The 20,909-nt window shown below is 56.8% G+C and overlaps 1 protein-coding gene across 4 annotated transcripts; it reads left to right on the forward strand.

The window, feature by feature from the left end:
- The first annotated feature begins 3,393 nt into the window (after window positions 1-3,393).
- On the forward strand, window positions 3,394-20,822 carry LOC310880593 (actin-binding protein WASF3-like). Of its 4 annotated transcripts, XM_083796684.1 has the most exons (10): window positions 3,394-3,546; window positions 7,524-7,681; window positions 8,385-8,519; window positions 8,640-8,793; window positions 9,686-9,803; window positions 9,919-10,094; window positions 10,536-10,793; window positions 10,873-11,258; window positions 12,213-12,411; window positions 16,379-20,822. In XM_083796684.1, the coding sequence occupies exons 2-9, from the start codon at window positions 7,549-7,551 to the stop codon at window positions 12,368-12,370; spliced, it is 1,518 nt and encodes a 505-aa protein (XP_083652810.1). In that variant the 5' UTR covers window positions 3,394-3,546; window positions 7,524-7,548; the 3' UTR covers window positions 12,371-12,411; window positions 16,379-20,822. The 4 variants fall into 4 exon arrangements, with proteins under 4 accessions (XP_083652810.1, XP_083652807.1, XP_083652808.1 ...); XM_083796681.1 differs by having other exon boundaries at window positions 12,213-20,822; XM_083796682.1 differs by lacking the exon at window positions 3,394-3,546 and adding an exon at window positions 4,046-6,855 and having other exon boundaries at window positions 12,213-20,822.
- Window positions 20,823-20,909: the final 87 nt, after the last annotated feature.

Genomic DNA, 20,909 nt, shown 5'->3' on the forward strand with positions numbered 1-20,909 from the left:
CTCCTCCATCGCCCCAACCCCGGCCCCTACCTGCGCGCCCACCCCCTCCCCTCGCGCCCCCCCCGCCCGGCCCTTTCTCCCCCCAGGCCCACCCCAAGACCCCCCCAGCCCTCCCCGGCCGGGGTCCCCGAGGGGCTCAGGGGTGGCCCCGGGTCCCGCCGCCGCCCCGCATCGCCCAGCGCCGCCGCCACCGCATCCTGCGGCGGGCACAGCCCCGGGGCGGGCCCCCGCCAGCGCCGCCCCCAGCCCTCCCCTAAAGTGGGGCAGCACCGGGAGGGTGTTGTGTTGTGCTTTGTTTTTGGGGTGGTGGGAGAGGAATAAAGGATCGGGGGGGGGGGGGGGGGGAACCCCTCGCGCGGCAGGTGAAGGCGGCTCAGGGGGCAGGCAGATATGGGGCGGCCTCGAGGGGGGGGTCCCCAAAAAGCCGGCGGCTCTTTGGCTGTGCGCCCCCCTCCCCCCGGCCGTTTTTACGCAGGGGTTTTTATTTCTCATTTACATCCCCGATTTACTCCAGCGCGGCGGGATTGCGCCCCCACCAGCGCCACCCGACCCCGCCGCCGGAGGAATTGCAGATTTATTCCCCTTCCTCCGCCGCAGTCTCCTCCCCGGATCCCCGACTCGGCAGCAGCAGGATGGGAGCATCTTCCACTGCCCCCTGCCGACGCTCGCAGCCGCAGCTCCCAGGTCTCAGCCCCGCGGCGGGGGGGCTCCGGGCTTGCCCTTTCAGCCCCCTCGGTAGAGTGCAGCTGAAACCCAAGGGAAAATGGGGGAGCCCTTCCCCACCGCACACGGCATCCCGATGGGATTTTTCCCCCCCCCGTGGTCTCGGCAGGCCCTCGTGGGGTCGTATCCTGCCCACCTCGTGCCGAGCCCCAGCCGGCAGCATCGCCTGGTGGGACGCCAAACAGAGCCGGGGGGGCACAGGGGTCGGTGGCTCCAATAAAAAGCAGTCGGTGGCTCCAAAAAAAAAAGCAGCAGGGAAGGGAGGCTGGGTGGGAATATCTTACAAAAACACCGCGGGAATCGTATCGGAGGGATGTGCCCTTGGAAAAGAACAGGAGTTAACAGCAGGCTGCGACCTCCCTGGGCGCTGCACGGTGTCGGGGGGCTCCAGCCCCGCCGCAGGGCTGTTCCGAGCCAGCATCGAAGACAAAACATTGCTGGCAGCTTCTGGTGCCCAGACAAAAAAACCAGCTCCAGCCGGGACATTGTCATGCCTGGCACAGCCGCGGCCCCACATGCCCGTCATTAGCGAGGCTTTTCTTTGTAGCTTTCAGCCCTGGCTGCGACAGCCGTGACATCTGGCCTGACAAAGGCGACACACTGTCCTCCCGGGGGAACAAACATTTTCGGGGCAGCGTTAAGGCAGCAGTCACCCCCTGGCAGGGAGGCTGGAACACAGAGGCCGGAGGCTGGGGCTTGTCACGGTGAGAAGCCAGCGCCCCGAGGGCTTTCCAGGCATCGAGCCCCACGTTGGGCTTCGTTTTGCCATTCCAAATTGCAGCGCTGTGTTCTCTCCAGCTGCCCATTCACCTTCGCCAACCAGGTGAAGAGGTGTGAAGGGCGGTTTCTGTGCATGCCTCATTTCTTTTGCACCTCACCTCTCCAAAAGCAGCGCCCGGCCGCCGGCTGTGCTGTGCCGCACCGCCCCACAGGACATCCCTGTGGGCTGCCTGAGGTGCTCTGCCGACCGAGAGATGTGGGGCCGGCGCACAAAGGAGGCGAGGATCCAGCTGGAAATTAATATTTTATAGAACACCAAGAAAAAATCAGAGAGGCTAATTACGGTGATAATCATCGTGGCCTCCGGGCATTTCCGTGGAAGTCAGGAGTTGCCCAGGATTACCTCACCCCTTGCAGCAACCTGTGCGGGAGGAGAGCGCATGAGGTAGCGGCATGGCACCTGGGATCTCCTCTGGGACCCAAAACTCTTGGCTTTTGGCTCTGGTTTGGCATGCCTGCCATAGCTGGGGCCAGTGGAGAGCTGAAGTTATGGGTGCTGTGGCTGGGTGCCCACCCCAGCACCTCCTGTGCCACTGAAAGGAGCCAAAGCATCAGTGCAGGAGCTGCTGTTGAGTTAAATCTCAAACAGATTAAATCCCAAAGAGCCCAGGGCATCACTAGCAGGGAAATATGGGGATGTGCCCCCAGGATAAAGTGTTCCCGTGGTGTTCTGGTAATTGCACATTGCTCTGGGCATGGCAAGTTCCCCATAGATGGGGAGGTCGGGGGTCACATCCTTGCACGGCATAAGGTTGGCCCCATGCTGGGCATGGCAAACCTGGGGCACCTCCATGAGCTGTGGGGCTGGGAGGGCTGCCCTGCCCCGTGGTGCAGAGCGGGACCACTGCACACACACCAGATTTGGGAACAGAGGAGCATCCTCCCATCCACCCAACCCCGTGGGTGCTCTGCAATCCAACTCCTGGCACCGTCTGAGCCACCCCCAGCCAAGGAATGGCCTGGGAAGGGATGTGCCTAACCAACATGATGCATGAAAAAGGCAGAATCGGTATGCAAAGGCCTCCCTTGGCTGGACCCTCTGCCAAAACACACCAACAGGAGCACCGTGCTGTGTTCCTCTGCCCGTCCCCATGGTGTGGAGCAGATGGCTGAGCTGCGTGGGGTCCCAGGGCACGCAGCCTGCACCTTCCAAGCCTGGCCACGTGTCACTAAAAACCAGGGGACAGGACAGAGCCTCCTGGCACAGCCTCGCCAGATGGTGGCAACCCAGTGCCGGGGGTGCAGCAGGATTTGGAAGCCCCATGGCTTCCAAAACACCAAAAGGAGAAGCGAGCCCTGCTTCCTGCACCCACGCCTCCAGCCCGATGGGTGACACAAAATCAGCCTCTCGACAAGGGCGGCTCCAGCACGTGGCATGGAGAGGACCGAGGCTCCACCACCTGGTGCCAAGGGGCTTCTTGGTGGGGGCATTGGGCTGATGGTAGCCCCACGGGGATGCCCAGGGTGCGGGGACGTTGTAGGGCAAGGAGGAAGCGTGAGGGAGGCGGTGGCCACAAGGTGACCACAAGGAAGCTGAGAAGATGGTGCCCGAGCTGCTGCTGATCCTCCTGGTGCATCCTTCCAGCATCCTTCGCCTGGCCTTCGCAGGATTTCTGCCTGGGCAGTCTGAGCCCTCAGAAAAATAAATAAATAAATAAAGGAAAAAAAGAAAGAAAAAAAAAAAAAGGAAAAAAGGGGGGAAAAAAGGGGGAAAAAGGCAAAAAAAAAAAAAGAAAAAAAAAGGGGTTGTCTTTTTCATCCTGGGGAAAAAAAAAAAAGGGGGGGGGAATAAAAGATTTTCACGCTGTCTGGAAGGGGGTGAGAGGGGGGGGCATCACCTCGGGCTGGGGGGGGCCGGGGCCGCCCGTGCGGAGCGGGGCGGAGCGGGGCGGAGGCGGCGGGGGGGGGACACATGCGCCGTGCGCGCACTGCGGAGCGGCGCGGAGCGGAGCGGAGCGGGGCGGCCCGGGCACGGCGGCGGCCGCAGCCCCGGAGCCCCCCCCCCCGGCCCCCCGGGTCCCCCCCAGCCCGGAGCCGGCGGAGGTGAGCAGGCGGCCGCGGAGGAGGGGGACCGGGGGGTGTGCGTGGGGGGGATTTGTGGTTTCCCCCCATCGCTTTGCAGGTTTTTATTGGGGTGCTCCGCGCTTCTCGCAGAGGGGCACTGCTTTGCGTTTTTGCGTGGGGAGGGGGGGGCTCCACCGGTTTGCATCCTTGTATTGCAGGGGTGCCCCCCCCCCCCCGGTTTGTATGGGGGGGCTGGATTGCTCTGCATCCTTGCATGGGGGGGTCCCTGTCACTTTGCATTTTTTTTTGGAGGTGGGGGGGGATCCTCCGCCGTTTTTCACCTTTTTTTTGAGGGGGGGGGTCTGCGCCTCTTTGCATCCTTGCATGGAGAACGGGGGGGTGGGTAGGGGGTCAGGCCTCTTTGCATCCTTGCACGGCGGGGGTGGGCATCGCTTTGCATCCTTATGGGGGGGATCCTGGCCGCTTTGTAGCCTTGTGTGGGTGGGGGGTGGGTGGAGAGGAGAGGGGGGCTTTGCACCCGTGCACGGCCGGGGAGGGGGCTGTCACCGTGCATTGCCGCATGGAGGGGGGACCTGCACGGCCTGCACAGCGGGGAGGGGCCCTCGCTTCGCATCCTCTCTCGCTTCCCATTTGTGCACCGGGGGGGCCCCGCTGCCGTGCATTGCTGCAGAGGATAACCTGGACCTGTGTGTGCCCCCCCCCCCCCGGGGTCTGGAGCCCCCCCAGCAGGCGCACACACCCCCCAGGGGTGCAGAGCCCAGGCCTCGGCGCTTGGTGATTCAGCTTCTTGCGGGGAGCTTTGATAACGGCGCTCCAAACTCCAGCTCTCGATGCCTGGCGGTGGTGTCACGGTGATGACATGCTCACAGATCGGGAACGATGCTTTTTTTGGGGTAGTTTAGGGCTGTTTTGGTTGTGCCAGGCATCCAGCAGCTGGCCTCGAGATGGGGAGCGCAGGACCTGGGCGCGCAGGCAGGTCAGCGATGGCAGAATTAATAATTCATCCCCAAAAGTTCGGTGCGCCAAGGCACACCCCTCGATTGCTGTGCTGCCTGGATTTTAGAGAGGCTGCTGGTTTTGGTGAGAAAAAGATGGGGAAAAAAAGGTATTTGGATGGCATTTCTGTGCTTCAGGAGCATGCCTGGTTCAGGCTGGGCGGCACGGCTCAGCACGGCAGGCAGGAGGTTAACGTGTGCCGTGCTCCTCTGTTGCAAGCACAGGGCACGCCGAGGGCTCTTGCACATAGTGCCTGTGATGCAACCGAGTCCCCAAATGCCCGGCTCCTTTCCCCAGGAGCTGGAGAGCCCATGGAGAAAACCGGAGCTGAAGCATATTTTGCTTCGAGCTGTCATCTCCCTCGGCCCAGTTCTGAACCGAAGATGCTCATCCTCCATTTTCTGGTAGATGACAAATCAGCCGGGGATGCCAAGCTCTTGACAAGTAACAAGCAACAGCCCTCAAGCCAAAAGGAAAAAACAAAACAAAACAAAACAAAAGCCAGAATGCTTTTTGCAGAGCTGCCCATCTATCGCAGGGCAACACGATTTTGCTGGCTGGAGCGCGGCTGTTCCCAAGCAGTGAGCACCCGGTGCCCAGAAAGACCCCTGCTGCTCACTGAGGCTGCCCCACGTTTATCAAAGCGCCTTCTATTTCGGGGAGAAAAAGGCCGGTTTGTTGAGCAGCGAGCGTCCCGTTCGCACAGGCCGCCGGCATGGGAGGGAGAGAGCCAGCCTTCCTTTAATGAGCTGGGCACAGAAAGGGAGAAATGTCATTGAAAGATTTTCCTTTGGTGATGGGGAGTCATTAAAAACAAGGCGTGATTCCCGGGCCAGCCGGATTTTTCCAGCCAAAAAGCACACGGGATCGGTGCTGCCCGTCCCCTGCCCTGTCCCCGGCACTCCTGCAGACCATGGAGAGTGACAGAGGAGGCCCCCACGTAGCTTCATCTACTCCTTTTCCTCTCCCCTTTGCTGTTAGGGTACCCATTATTTTCGCATAGATCCAGAAAACCCGCATCAGCTGAAAACCAAGGAAATCATCCCTGTGAAAACCTACTTGCCAATTACTTTCTGGCATGCGCTGGTGGCATAGCTGTAAAGAGACAGTTTAGGTAAAAACATGGAGCCTGCTCGTTTCAAAGCAGCAGGACCAGCTCTTTTTTCTAATCACAAGGTAAGGAGGCAGTCACATTTACAGCATCCTCCTAAGGAGGCTTTTTGGCTAAGGTTTGCACTGCAGAGCCCAGCCTCACGAGGGGTTTGTGATTTAGAGGCAATTTAGCCAAGTGCTGTTCCTCGAGCTGGAGCGCTTTGCAGCAGAAGGGGGAGGAAAAAAAAAAAAACACTGTGGCATTTACTAATAAAACTCTTCGGGAATATTTTTAGCCGTGTTATGTCGCACTTCGCCACAAAGCGCTCGCTTGTGAAGCCTCCTGGCGGAGGCAGAGGGCTGGGGGAGAGGCGCAGGCGGTGCTCCCGGTGGGATGTGCTGGGGCACGGGGCAGCCCATGCAGATCTGCCACCGGGCTGGCCAGGCAGTCAGCTTCTCCTCCGCTTGGCTGGAGGGCCTGACCCTTCCCCTGTCCGTGGAAATGGGAAACAAGCTTGTTAGAGATGGGCTTGGCAGGGGCTGGTGGGCGCAGCTCAGACCTATGGTTCCTGTGACAGCTGCAGCTGATCCTCACTGCCACCCAGGATCGGGGCCGAGACCGCCCTACTCATCGCACATGTGAGCCTCCAGCCTCCCTGAGCTGAGGGATCGGTGGCCCAGGAGCAGTCCCCCGTGGCCTTTCAGGTCTGTCCTTTTTTCGTCTGTTCCCATGGCAGGAGCCACTTACAGCACTGAGATCCACCAGGGCACAGCCACAGCAGCACTCAGGGAGCACCTACAACCCTTGGACAACCTTAAATAACCTGGCCCAGGGGTGCTGTGGGCCCAGGTGAGGCTGCTGAGGATGATTATGGGCTGGCAGCGCTCACCTGAAGTTGGCAATTTGGCCCTTTTTGGCCTGCAGCTGCCCAAGTTTAGTGTCACCAGTGGGTGGCTCTGCCTGGCTGGTGGTGCTGGTGCACCCGTGGCCACCTGCAGCGCTTCCAGGAGCGGTGGGGTCTGGTTTTTGGACCACACTGGACATGTAGAAGAAATAATGAGTTAGTCTTGGCCAAATTCCACCTGTGCTCAGGCTCCCCCTTTCCCATCGCTGGGCACAAGCGGCTCATTAACAGCTTTCTCCCTCGCTTTGGGAAGCGCCGGAGGGAATAAGCTCGGCAGGCAGAATAGCATCTGCCATTGTGCTGCAGGAGCACAATCGGCCCTTTCGGAAGCTCGGTATTAATGGTTTAGACACAAGTTTTGCGCTGTTTGGTCGGGGCAGCTTGCATTTGCATTAGAAAAATCCCGCCGAGCTGGGGAGCCCGGCCGGGCACTATCAATGGGAAACTGTTCTGCGCAGCGCCACCGGGGCCAAAAAATGCGAGCTCGGCACATTTCTGGCTCCTGCTGTGGTCGGCATTACCCTGTTGATGCCTGGCTGCCCCGCTCCCAGCTGTTAGCATCGCTGCTGGGAAGCTTCTCCCTCCGCTGCCAAAGCATTTTATGGGATGTTGATGAAGATGGGGGGGTCCCAGGTTGCATGGGGACGGTTAATATGGGGCTGGCAGCGTGTGGGGGCGCGCAGGGTTGCTGCAGGGAGCAGGGCAGGACACGGTGGCCCAGTCGGTGTGGTGTGAGCACAGATAAAAAGAAAACCCTGGGGAGCTTTGCAGTCAGCTGGAAATGATGGAATTACAGGCGCTCGCTCGCTCCTCTTTGGGTCAGGGTGTTGTGGGGCCGTCATAGGGGCTGTAGCACGTGGGGGTTTGCTTCTGCTTTGAGCCCAGCTCCGTCACCACCGTGTCCCAGATAAGTCCCTTGGGGAGAAAGGGGAGAGAATCAGGGGGAATGCAAATGGAAAAAGCTGTTTTGGGGTCATTTCTTCCTCTTTTTTCCTCACCCAGGAGAGTGTGAGTACTTGCCGGCAGCATGCCGCTGGTGAAGAGGAACATTGAGCCCCGGCACCTGTGCCGGGGGGCTCTGCCCGAGGGGGTGACGAGCGAGCTGGAGTGTGTCACCAACAGCACGCTGGCTGCCATCATCAAGCAGCTGGGCAGCCTCAGTAAGTCACAGCTCAGCGTCCCCTGGGGACATCCCCCTGGGGGCTGCTGCCACCCCGCACTGGGGCTGGGGACGGCCAGGGTGCTGGGATGCTGCGGTCGCTCGCCCCAGTTTGATACTGGTCAAAGAGCCCCTGACTGGGTGGGAATTATCCAGAGAATAAAGAAAGGAGGATGCTCAGGTCCAAAGGGAGGATGTGAGGGTGTTTTAAGACCCGCTTTCCTCCCATCGCTGCTCTCTTTGAGAACCCCTCATTTCTTGACTTGTCTGGAAATAGGACAGTCAGGCTACTTATTCAGGTTTTAAAAACCCTCTTCTTTTTAATGCAGAGCACTCCTGGAGCCACTTGAATACTCCAGGTGAAAGATAGCTCTGTATAAAAGGTCCAAGTCCCCGCCTGCCTTCCTGCCCCAGCTCCGATTCCTGCAGCAAAGGGAAGGACAAGAGCACTGCAGATGCGAGTGGGGACATGTAATAGGGGAAACCTATTTTGCTCCTGAATATTGAATTAAAATAGAAAGAGCAGTACAGGCTCTCCCTCTAGTGCCTTTTTCGCCCCTCCAGAATTAGATAACTTTCTAAAATACGCCCAGAAAGAGGAACGATGTACTTAGGGAGCTGCTGGCATGCAAAAAGTCGGAGAGGATTTGGTGTCCCCGTGGGCAGCACAGTGCCAGGTCACAGCTCATGGGTCCCCCCGGCAGGCCGGCACGCCGAGGACATCTTTGGGGAGCTGTTCAATGAGGCCAACAGCTTCTACATGCGGATGAACTCGCTGCAGGAGCGGGTGGACCTGCTGGTCATCAAGGTGACGCAGCTGGACTCCACTGTGGAGGAAGGTGAGGACCACGGGGCGGGAAGCACCGTGCCCGGGGCGTTCTGGGGGCTGGGAGGCACCTGCCCGGTGCCAGGTGCAAGGCCACCCCTGCATCCATCCCCCCCCTGCCCCGCGCCCCCAGTTTCTCTGCAGGACATCAACATGCGGAAGGCGTTCAAGAGTTCCACGGTGCAGAACCAGCAGGTGGTTTCTCGCAACTCCATCCCCAACCCGGTGATGGAGATGTACCAGCGCTGCGACAAGCCCCCGCCGCTCAACATCCTGACACCATACAGGTGGGACAGCCCCTCTGACGCTCCTCAGAATGTGGGGAACCCATGGGGACCCTTCCAGGAGAGGTGCCAGGGTGTGCAGCCACTTTGCTGCTTGGTGAGGGCTGGAAATGCTGTTTTCCCTATGGCTGTGCCACCATAGGGCACCTGGAATGTGTGGCCCTGCACCACAGAATCACCTAGGTTGGAGAGGACCTTCAAGATCATTGAGTCCAACTATCAACCTTGCATGTGCTATAGCTCTGGTGCTAATTTGCGATGACTGTTTTCAGTTTTGGTGCCTAGAGAGGTTGTGGACTTCCTTGGAAGTCTTCAAAAGCTTCTGGACATGGTCCTGGGCAACCCGCTCTGCATGGCCCTGCTGGAGCAGGGGTTGGACCAGGTGGACCCAGCGGTCCCGTCCAACCTCACTCATTCTGTGGTTCTGTGAACCTGACTTACCAAATCCCACCACTTAATCATGTCCCTTAGTGCCATGTCCGCAGGATCCTAATGTGGTAAGGTAACCACAGTGCAGGTAATCACAGCTCCGTGTTGGACATGTCCATGGAGGTCCACCAGCTTACAGCTGTGGTCATACCAAACTTCCCCATGGGGGGAAAGGGGTCTTCTCCAGAAAAATGATGGGGTCTCGTTTGGGGGAATAAATGCCCAAGGCAGCTGCCCCACTGTCCCTGCTCGCAGTGGAGCCCTTGGGCTACATGAAAAACCTGTACGGAAAGCCCCAAAAGGGGCATGAGGTGGGACAGGGTAGGGACCAGGGGATGCTGGTGGAACTGGTGATGGTGGGAAGGGCTGGGGGGGGGAGTCTCCATCCATGCACTGCCATTGCTAGCACTGAAATCTTTTTGGGATTCCCTCCCCCGTTCTTAATAGCCCCCTCCTTTCCCCCCAGGGATGACAAGAAGGACGGCCTCAAGTTCTACACCGACCCCTCTTACTTCTTCAACCTGTGGAAGGAGAAGATGCTGCAGGCAACAGAGGATAAGAGGAAGGAGAAGCGCAGGCAGAAGGTAGCGGGCGCAGGGAGGGCACCACGGTGGATGCAGCTGGGCGATGCCCCCCAGGCATCACCCAAGGGCTGAAGGACGTGGGGTGGAGGTGGATCTGTGGCTTGTGTGCCCCCAGGAGCAGCGGCTGGTGGAGGACTCCACCCGGGAGGTGAAGAAAGTGCGGAAAGCCCGTAACCGGCGCCTGGAGTGGAACATGATGGCGTACGATAAAGAGTTTCGGCCCGATAACAGGTTCTCACCATCCCCATATCACATGGCATCATCGGAAGGATCACTGTCCCCAGACAATAGGCAGGTTTTACCTATTACGCATTCAGCTCACTGAGCTTCCTTTGCTTTTCGGCACTTCTGGTTGTCTCCTTCGTCCTTGGGGGAACGCATTTCTGGTTGTCCTCTGTCCATGGGGGAAGGCACCACCCGTAGCAGGAAGGGTTTCGGGGCAAGGAGGGGGTGATGAGCCCATGCCTGTGTAGCTTCAGGCACAACACCGTCCTGGTGCCCACCGGGGTCGCATCCTGGACCTTGATGTTGGGATAAAGTCAGAGAGCTTTAGGAGCCAAGGGAGGAGACTGGTCCAGCTCCATTGCAACCTCCTCCTCCCCCCCTCCGTGCCTCCTTGTCTGTCTCTGCTTTGTGTCTGCTTTCCTCAACCCCACAACACCCCAAACCTCCTCCTTGCCCACCCTGACCCCTCCTGCCCATATGACCCTTGGCTTTTTCCCCTTGCCATAGATCCTATGCCTCAGATGCTGCCGACCACTCGTACCCAGCGAGCCCCAACCACCCGGCACAGCTGCTGGCCCCCGCTGCCCACCTGCCGGCCGAGCACAAGGAGGGGGTCCTGGCGGCTGTGCCCCCCCAGGAGCACGTCTACCGCCCGCCAGCGGGCAGCCGGCAGAACAGCCTCAACCGTGCCCAGCCACCCCACGCACCACAGCCCCCTGAGGCTGTGCTGAATGGGCCTAGGCCACACTTGGTCAAGGATTTTGGGTAAGTCCCTAGGGTTTGGGGTGAAGGGGGGTGTCCGGCATCATTCCCCATGTTGCTGACACCTCTTCCTCCCTCACAGCCCACAACCAGTGCCGATGGCAGAGTACTTTGTGCCGCCAGCCCCGCCGCCCCCACCACCCGTCATCCCCTCGGCGCAGACCGCCTTCGACAGCCCCATGGCAGCCCCCGCAGCGCTGCCCCCCGGCACAGCCGCCCCCCCATCCTACTCGCCCTCGCCGCCGCCCCCTGCACCGCCAGGCCCCTACTCTGCTTCCCCGCCGCAGGCCGGCCCCATGGGCCCCCCCGTGGCCCCGCCGCCACCACCGCCAGGGCCCCCGGCGCTCGCCGCCTCACCGGCACACTCGGTGTCGCCGCCGGCCCCTGCCACCGAGCTGCGGAAGCCAGCCATCCCGCTGATGCCCATGAGCGATGCCCGGAGCGACCTGCTGGCGGCCATCCGCAGGGGTGAGGCAGGGTGTGGGGATCCGGGGGGTGGGGGACACCCCCGCCAACACACCTCGTGGTTCAGGGCTGGGGGTGTTGGCTTGAGTTGACTCAAGGAGGGCCCTGGGTGAGGCACCAAGGTGGTGGGACCTGAATGGGACCTGAATCGATGGCCCCGAAGGGGTTGGAGGGGATGCTTTTCAAGGGCTGTAGCACCTCGTATGGGGAGAGGGCTGGGGGTGTTCAGCCTGGAGAAGAGGAGGCTCCAGGGAGACCTCACAGCGGCCTACTGATACTTAAAGGGGGCTATGGGACAGCTGGGAAGGGACTCCTTATTGGGGGATGTAGGGCTAGGACAAGGGGTAATGGCTTAAAACCAAAAGAGGGTAGGGTTAGATGAGATATAAGGAAGAAATTATTTACTCGGAGGGTGGTGAGGCCCTGGCACAGGTTGCCCAGAGGAGCTGTGGGTGCCCCATTCCTGGCAGTGCCCAAGGCCAGAGTGGATGGGGCTGGAGGCAGCCTGGGCTGGTGGGAAGGGTCCCTGCCCACGGCAGGGGGCTGGAATTAGATGGGCTTTAAGGTCCTTTCAAACCCAAACCCTTCTGTGATGATTCTTTGACTTGGCGCATCACTGCCAGGGAGGGGGAAACCCATCTCTGGAGGTGACTTGGGGCACCACGGCAGCACTCCTGGGTCCCTGGCCTCCTTTCAGACTGCAGCTGATGCAATTCTCCAGGGTTGTGCCCATTCCTCCTTCCTGCTCAGTGCAAATCTTCAGGTTGAACGGAAGATTTGGCCCCCCAGGAAGCTCCAATATCCTCAAGGCCGGGTGGAAGCCAAGGAAGAGGGCTATAGCTTAGTGATCATGGCCCATTCTCTGGCTCCCCCCTTCCAGCCAGTGCATATAACTGGGGGTGGTCACACATGCTTATGGGTGATGCTGCCCCTAAAGCCTTTCCTTTCCTAATGCAGGGATCCAGCTGCGGAAAGTCCAGGAGCAGTGGGAGCAAGAGGCCAAGAAAGAGCCCGTGGGCAATGACGTGGCCACCATCTTGTCCCGCCGGATCGCGGTGGAGTACAGCGAGTCGGACGACGACTCAGAGCTGGACGATAACGAGTGGTCAGACTGAGGGGGCCGGGACCAGGCTGGCGGGGAGCTGCTCTGCACCAGGTGCGTACCTGGGTGCCCACACCCGCCATCAGCCCCACTAATTCTGGAGCTTTTGCTTTTTACACCATGTCGAAAACCATGTCGGGCAGCGCTGGAGGCTGTGCACGGGTAGGACGCGCCTCTGGGGCGGTGAGGCCGGGAATTAGCAGCACCTCAGCGTTTAACGATGCTGGAAATGCTCTCTGGCACTGGGTAATGCAGGGCCACAGGGTGGCTTTGTTAGGGAAACGACACCACGAGGCAGTAGGGCTTTTGCAGCTAGATGTTAAATGCGTAATGGGGAGACCGAGGGGTTTGCAACCTCTGAGCCCATTCCCATCCTCAGGACCAGATTTTTGGGAGAAAAGCGTGAAGGCAAGGCTCGTGCAGCTGGCACATGTGTGTCCTGGGGGCAAGGGGCTGGGGGCCATGTCCCAAAAGCCCCATAACCCTTGGCCTGACTGCTAAACCACTGTAGTTTTATTTGACAAAAAAATATAAAAAATGCTGCTGTTAGGTAAACCCAAACCACTGAAACAGAGTGATGCTCAGTCTCGCTCTCTCGATTTGCACTTTGTAGCCCCACAAATGCCACTAGTACAGTCAAGGACAATCCCGTCCCGGGGCACTGGCCCGATGCTGCCCTATCCTCATCCCCAGAGCATGGCACCGGTGGGGAGCACGGGAAAGGGGCCCCCGCCACCATGCCAAAAAAAACAGTTTGCTCATCAAAATAGGGCATGATTCATAGCTGCCTTTTCACGCAGCTATTAAGGAAGGATTCACGGGGCTGGGGGTGCAGAACAAAAGGGGGTGAAATACTGAAAATATCACAGCCAGGGGTGAGGATCTGCAGAGGGCGGAAGAGGCTCCCCACCAGCAGAGAACGGGCCAGTACCAGGCGTGGACCCATCTGACACAGCCACCTGGCCCTCTCTTGCTTTCCTGTATACCATGAGCCCCAAAATGGGGGAGAAACCTGAATCCTACCCATTGCATCGCTTTTGGGGACTTTGTGTCCACCCCCCCAGCAGCCAGATGGGTGAGCACATAGGTAATGTTCCCAGTCCCTGGGAGTGAATCGACCTGTAAAGCAGATGGGAGGATTTGGCTGGGACCCAAAAGGCTCAGGGAGGCTGATGCTTACTTATATCTACCCTGAGAACTGCTGGTCTTGAAGGACACCCTGAGTATATGCTCGTTTCTCCTCCGGAGAAAGAGAGAGACCCTCTGTGGTGAGACACAATGACCATAGCCCCCAGCTTAGCTGCTAAGAAACATCACCGTGAACCCTTGACTGAGTGACACAAAATAGCCTATTTTGTTTAATGCAGCACTTCCCGTTTCTCTGCATCCCACTGACTCCTCTAGATGGGACTCGAGCAGCATGGCAGGCTCCTCTCTCCCCACCCCAAATTTGGCCACAGCGGATGGCCCCACGAGCATCAATGCAGTGCTGAGCAGGGCTTGGGCCAGGTGCAGGAGAGGGCCAGAGCGTCTGGGGAAGGATTCAAGGTGGGAAGTGAAGTCTGTTGGTGCTGTCAGTGGTTCTGCACCCACTTCTGCCCTGTCACAGGCCACAGCCCTGCATCTGATTCTCTGTTTCCTTCAGGGAAATCCCCCTTGGCATCAGCACAGCTGGAGGAGCTGCACAGAAAGTCCTTGGGGTTTTGGCCTGGTCCCGGTGCCCATCCCACGGGAACCACCACCATGTCACAGCGGGGGTCCCATTGCAGAGCAGCTGGGATGTGACCTGGAGAGAGATCAGAAGGAAGCCTTGTTAAAAAAAAAAAAAAAATCCAGAGTAGCATTTAAGCAGCCAGCTATCAGTACTTAGTGTGGAACAGTGTTAATACAGATGCAAGCACTGTACTGTTTGTATGTACAAAGAGAATGGTTATTCGGGTAATTCAGCAAGAGATGAATTCCCCCTAAGGGAACAGGACTGCCCTGAGCCATTAGGGTGCTTGTGGGGACCCCATGCAGGGCTGGGACACTGCCAGGACATCTTGTCACACGGGGACAGGGAAGGGCCTTGGGGACATGTGGGGCTGGCTCGTCCCTCAGGTCTGTGGGCATCCCCATTCTGGGGAGCAGAGCTGTTGTGGCAGGGGCTGGATAGGAGCCGAGTGCCCCCGCAAGGCCAGGTCTCTCCCCAGGCCCTGCTTGTGCTATGGCACAAAAGCCATGTGATAACTCCAGCGGGACTCGCTGTGGTGGCACCCGACAGGAGCGTGAGTTTGCAGGGACAATCTGGACCCACCACCTCATAGCAACCCTGTGGTGCTGGGGGTTGGAGCCATCACCCCGTGCTGTTATTAGGGTCAGTGCCATCACATGGCAAAGCACTCGACAATCACACACTGAAGCCTTGCTTGCCCTGCGTGGGTTGTGTTGATGGAGGAGCCAGGAGCCTCGTGGTGACAGGGAGCAGGGCTCGCCCTCATTCCTCACAGCTTTACGTTTTTACACCATTCTTGGGTGTCCCAGCACATCCTCACCCTTCACACTCTGCCCAAGGAAGCTCCCAGCCCCTAGTGACTATCCCCTTTCACACAGCAAGCCAGCAGGACCGTACCCTCCTGGCACTGCCCACTGCTTGCAGTCACCATAATCTGGCTCTTCCCAGGCCTTGGCTGCACTCAAGCAGTCTTGATACCCCAAACAGGCAGATCCACAGGTGGCCTCCCCAGATAGATGTCCACATTGCAGCTCATTGCTCTGGTTTCTCATGTAGTTGGTGAAGAAGTGACCTGTACAGGCTGTGGACACCAATTTCTGGCCCAGCCATAGCACACCGTGCTCTCCCCAGCTCTCCTGGCAGCATCACAAGGCAGACGAGCAGCACATGGTGGCACTGAGAGCCACAGTCCCACTCCTGCAAGGCCAGCTCTGCTGACAGAGCAGCCTCCATGGTGCCTTGACATGCTCAGGCACCTCATGCTCAGGATGACCGTCTTCATTTTAGGCATACTCACCTAATTTCAACCAGGTCACCTCTGAAACCCAACACGAGCTCTTTGGGTGGTCTGGGCCAGGCTAGCTCTGCTGGAGGTGGTTGTGCCGTGCTAATTAACTCTGGCTGGCTGACCCATATGCTGCACACTCAGTGTTTTGTACATATGTGCCTATTTCTGTATACTCCTCCAAAAGTAGGCCATGCCGCATTATACAACCTGAAATGCTCAAATCCCCATGTGGGCTGATATAAAAGTGAATATTTAAATATTTTTATCTAACTTGGCAGCCATTAAAAAATACAATCCAGGTCACAGATGATTGAATTGCTCTTCTCTCTCAAGTGTACCCGAAGTGGGCTGAGGAGATCCTCCTGTACATTAAGGGATCACGTTCCCTGCAAAAATACAGCAGTGACGTTTCATTGCCAGCAGATAATCACAGAGTGCCAAACATTTAATGAGCCCAACCGATCTCCTGAGAGCTCCCCTTGCCATTTTATCTGCCTTCTCCTCCTTGCCAATTTATGGGCACAGATTAAAAATAATAAATAAAAGGCTGCCAACAGGGGGAAGTGTATTCTGTGCGCATACAAATTAATTAGGCTTGAGTCAACCAAAGAATAAATAAGCTGGTTTGAGTATGCTTAGAGATATTAGCAGAAGACTCTAGTCCCGGAGGTCCATCAGGAACCTCTCGGGCACCTCAGATTTACCTGATGAGGAACGTTTTGAAGACTGCCATGCCCATGGTACGCTGTCTGTGAGAGCTGTGTCAGCTCTGAAGTCTGGTCTAGCTGAAGTCTCATGAAGGTCAGTGGAGGTTTGGTAGTGGTCACATCCCAGCTTCTCCTTGATCTCAGGTGAGCTTTGGACTTGCTGTTGGTGCTGGCAGCTTAGAGGATCAGCGTCCTGAAGAAATCAAAAGGCACTGGGTGGTTTCTAGTTTGCCACCCTAGGCATAGACCTGGGGAGGAGCAAGCATCATTGCCTATGGGGGCTCCTGATTTTGCACTTATGCTTGCTACCAGGATGAAGACTTCCTGGGCAAAACAAGACTGAGCACAGCTTCTCCAGGGAGCTCCCTCCAGATAAGAGCCCTCAGATTTCCTTCCACTAACTTTTCCACCTGTACCTCCTTTTCAATGCCCTGACAACCGGAACAGAAGCTTGGCAGACATCCCTGGGAGCAGAGCATCAACACCTTTGCTTTAATGTCAAAGGGAGGTTTTATACGGAGCGAGACAGGCTTTGCAGCACCAGAGGTGCTGTTTTAGAGGGTGCTTTCCAGAGGTGTGTGGTCAGCAGGAGCCCCACGCTGTGTCCCTGGGGATGGAGCACGGAGGGCCATGGGCAGCTCTCCCCATCCGCTCGCTGAAGGCCCTCCAGCACAGGATGCTGGCAAGGGGAACATAGGCTGGTTTTGGTTTTTATCATTCCTGTTTTTCTCTAGTAGTAGTTACTTAGGGGTAACGTTTTCTAGGCTGGCATGTCACTTTACAGGAAAAAAAAAAAAAAAAAGGACAAGAACTCTGTCCTGAGGAGCTTACAGTTTACAGCAAAGACCATATGACCTGCACTGCACTTTAGAAGCCACAAATGTACAATTGCTCTCATACCCATGAATTTACCCTCCCGACTGGGCAGCAGCACCTTGAGGACCATTGTCCCTTCCCTTGGTGACCCCACGACCAGTACCACAACCACATCCCCCTGCCATCAGCAAGGCTCTCCCATCTCCCTGCTGTCCCCCCACAGAAGTGCCTGAGCAAAGCATGGGAGTGACAAAACCAGCATGTTTTGTCCCCATATAGGTGGCTGTTCCCTTGGGGGGGGGGGCCTTTCCCAGGCCCCCCCCATGCCACATGGGGCTGTGCTCCTCTGGTATGCCCATGCAATCCACACGATGCCCTCCTTCAGGGATTTACACCTAAGCCTAGGCTTTGAAATGCTTCAGTCTTTGAGAACCTGAAGGGATTTTTTTGGTGAATCCAATCTTTTAACAGACCCCAGGCTCACTCACGCAGGCTTCACTTTGTTCAGGTGAGAGTTGTGCTTGCATTTTGCTGGGAAGAGGGGGAAAAGACATGCTTCAGAGTGGGGGGTTGCCCCAAAGCCTTCAGTTGCCTGCCCACAGACAGGGCAGGAGGAGGTCCCTTTGCTGGGGACCGTCCTGGTGGTGGCACCGGGCCAAGGCAGGGCCTGCAGCAAGGGACAGGCTCACACTGCAGGATGCCCTTAGGCTCTTCCCAGATGAGACACACTTGGCTATGGTGTCCCTTGAAGGCAATGTTAATGTAACATTATCAGTCTTAATCTCTGTCTCATGCTGGGACGGGGCTCTGAGGCCACAGAGCCCTCCATAACACCACACAATGGCAGACCAACTATCTTCCCCTTCCCCTGGGGACATCTCTCCTCACAGAGCTCCCTCTGCAGCCTTGTGCTTTTAGCAGAACACGCTTAAATCTGCTGTTGACTGTTGCATCTGGGGACTTGTAAGCTCACGTGGTGGGAGATGAGCCTTTTCCTGTACTCCTCACCTGTGGTGACAACGTCAAGGGACCATGTTGGCCCTGGGGGACTGGCTCCATGCTAGAATTACCATTGAGCTGAAGGCACTAAGATGGTAGAGGAAAGGGAAGGAAATCAGCCTGTCATTTTTGGGTGGCTGATCACACTCCCACCACTCTGTGGGAGAATATCTCAGGTAGGTAAAATGAAGGGCAGCAGGGAGAGCAGCGTGGTCCCCATGCCAGTGTCAGACTGAAACAAGGCCCGGGCCTGAGCTGTGGCAGCAAAGTTAAATCGCATCTCAGGGGAGGTGAGGATGGAGAGACTCAGGCAGGTTTCTGCCACAGGAGGTCTTTGAGAAGTAGGTAGGTGGACACCAGAGAGAGGGGCGCAAGCCCTGAGCCTGTCTGGGGCCAGGGTATGGTGTGGAGGTGCCCATGGAGCACCTCATCCATCCTGGTGGGTCTGCGGTTCTGCCTCATCCCCTTCAGGCTTGTAGCACCACAACCTGCAGAGCCACCCTAGCAGCCTGGGTACATGCCCCCGCCACCTTTGTTGCCCCTTTGCTGTTTTTTGACCCTCAAATATAATAAAGATTAAGCATACTAGATTAAGATGTGAACTAACAGCAGAAAATCAGGACACACAGCTGGTACCACTGATGTCCACAGACTGCTGTGTGTATGCAACACCAGCACCTTAAGGCCAGCACCTTAAAAGTTACCCATGGATTTGGGGTAGCTCAGCTGAGGGATCTAAAAAAAAAAATAAACCCCCCACAAAAATAAAACCTAGAGAAAAAAACTTACATGATTGCCAGGAGAAAAAAAAAAATCCATTCTGCCTTCTTCTGCTAGAGAAGCAAGAGAAAATCCGACCCAATGTTATTTCCCAGCTAGCCACCAAAAAAACGGAGCAGTCATCACCATAACCACTTTCAAAATTGGGTTTATAAGAAACCAATTACACAAGAACAAAACAAAGAGCACACCAAGCCCTACTTCAGCAGGGTCTCCTGCCCTTGTAGGAAGCTCTTTTATCCCTGAAGGCCCCACCTCAGCTCAGGTGCTTCAAATCCCGTGAATTTTCACCCATTTTGGGTGTTTGTGTATGCCTGATGCCTCAGCTGGGAATACTTTCCCAGCAGAAAGTCACTTGCCATGGAAAAACTAACCATACAATTCCTGCATTAGGAATAAAGTGGGATTTGAGCCCAGTGAAGTTACCGTGATGCACGTTGAGGGACTGTTGATTCCTCTAGAGGTGCTCTGGAGGAGGAGAGGTGCCACTGCTGGCCTCCCAAAAGCCATCTTGGTATGAGCCTTGATCCCAGAACCACCACCAAAGCTAGTTTTACCCTGAGAAGCTCCAGGTCTGCATTTAGCTCTGTCCAGTTTTCCACAAATGGGGCCTCTCTTTGTGGTGTCTTTCCTCGCAGATTGGAGCAGTTTAGGACAAAGAAAGAAAATCCCCACCAAAAAGAAACCTTTTGCTCTGAAACGCATTTTTAGGGCTGTTTTGGGGTTGATGGCTCCTTGTTTTAATAGACTCCCTTTTGGGGGCTTGCCTGGGGGATCCTGAAGCAGAAGCCCCCCCGGTGTGAGTTTGGGTCGGTGCCACAGCACGGATCCTGCTCCAGGTCAAACATGGGACTTGCAGGAGGAGAAGCTGGCAGGCAGCGGGGTGGGATTATCGTTGACACAAGTGCCTTTTCTGGAGATCCCCACTGCATTTCCAAGGAGCTCCCGGGGGGGTTGGAGCAGTGGGTGGTGGAAGTCTGGCAGTGAGAGTGCCCGTCCCCTGCCAGGGGGAAGGGGCAGAGCATTTCTGGGCACTGGTACGTGTTTATGATGCTCGGCCTGCCCTCGCCCAGGCAAAAACCTGGACAAAACCCTGAGATGTCCACCAGGATTCCTCCTTCCTTACACCTGAGATTTTATCCCAGGGCAGTTCTTGCATCAGTTTTTACTTTGATCTTGGCCAACCTAAGGGATACCCGCTCTGGCAACCACACGTCTCTGAGTGCAAAAACAAGCATTGCACCTTGGGCAGGGGACGGACCCCAAAAGCACACAGTAGGGCTGCAAGAAGGGCGGAAAAAAGAATATCTGCTTTGCTGCAGGACATGCTCCTGCTTGTGGGTTTGTTCCAGGGTGTGTGCTGGGGAGCCTTTTTCCTCCTCCTCCTCCTCCAGATGCAGGACTGGAGCCATGGGTTTCCACCACCTTCAGCAGGAGCACGAGCACCTCTGGGAAAGGCTGGCAAAGGGCATTTCTGCCTCCCCAACCCTGCTGGAGCGGCTCAGGGCAGGGTGTCTCCAAAGGGAAGGCACGGTGGCATGGCAGGGACAAGGACAATGTCCTGGTGGCACCTCATGCCTGGCATCGGAGGGGCTCATCAGCTGGTGAGGATGCCCTGATGCTCCAAAATGCTCATTTTTTTTTTTAATACCGGCAGACATACCACCAGCTTTTCCTTCAATTTACCACTTGATAGAAGCAGCTGACGGGAGACAGGCATCTCTCCCACGGGAGGGTCACACATTGCAGGCTATCACCTGATTTCCATTATTATATAGTTGACATTAAAGAAGAAAGAGTCGTTCACTGTCTAATGGGGTCTTTTAACCACGTGCACTTAGTCAATAGGTGAGTAGATGTTGCTGCTTGTATCTATCTACCGTACACAGTCGCTACATGTGAACAAGTGTATTTCTCCCCGGTGTTGTGGGTGTCCTGCCTGTCGTGACACTAGGACGGAAAGGTAGGGACAATGTTGGTCGCGGGATGAGCTTTCTTCTGTACAGTGTAGAGAGGAATCCTGCGGAGAGCCGAAGCACCGCTTGTAACTACATTTGTTAAAACGTCATATGACATAATCCCGAACTGTTGACACTTTATGCATGTGCTAATTAAAAATAATTTAAAAAAAAAAGTAAAATAAAGATTTTAAGAGGTTAAAGTATATTTCATTTCGGCTTTTTGTCAGCTCGCCCTCACCGAGCCCATTTGCTGCGGGAGGAGTCATTGGCCCCATGATGCTCGGATT

The sequence above is a fragment of the Anser anser genome (genome assembly GCF_964211835.1).
Source record: "Anser anser genome assembly, chromosome: 13".
Lineage (NCBI taxonomy): Eukaryota > Metazoa > Chordata > Aves > Anseriformes > Anatidae > Anser > Anser anser.

Excerpts from the sequence above, each read along its gene's own strand:
- LOC310880593 (XM_083796681.1), top strand. The coding sequence starts at position 7,549 with ATGCCGCTGGTGAAGAGGAACATTGAGCCCCGGCACCTGTGCCGGGGG. Across the intron at positions 8,520-8,639 it reads GGACTCCACTGTGGAGGAAG|TTTCTCTGCAGGACATCAAC; the intron begins GTGAGGACCACG and ends CCGCGCCCCCAG. Across the intron at positions 11,259-12,212 it reads GCTGGCGGCCATCCGCAGGG|GGATCCAGCTGCGGAAAGTC; the intron begins GTGAGGCAGGGT and ends TTCCTAATGCAG.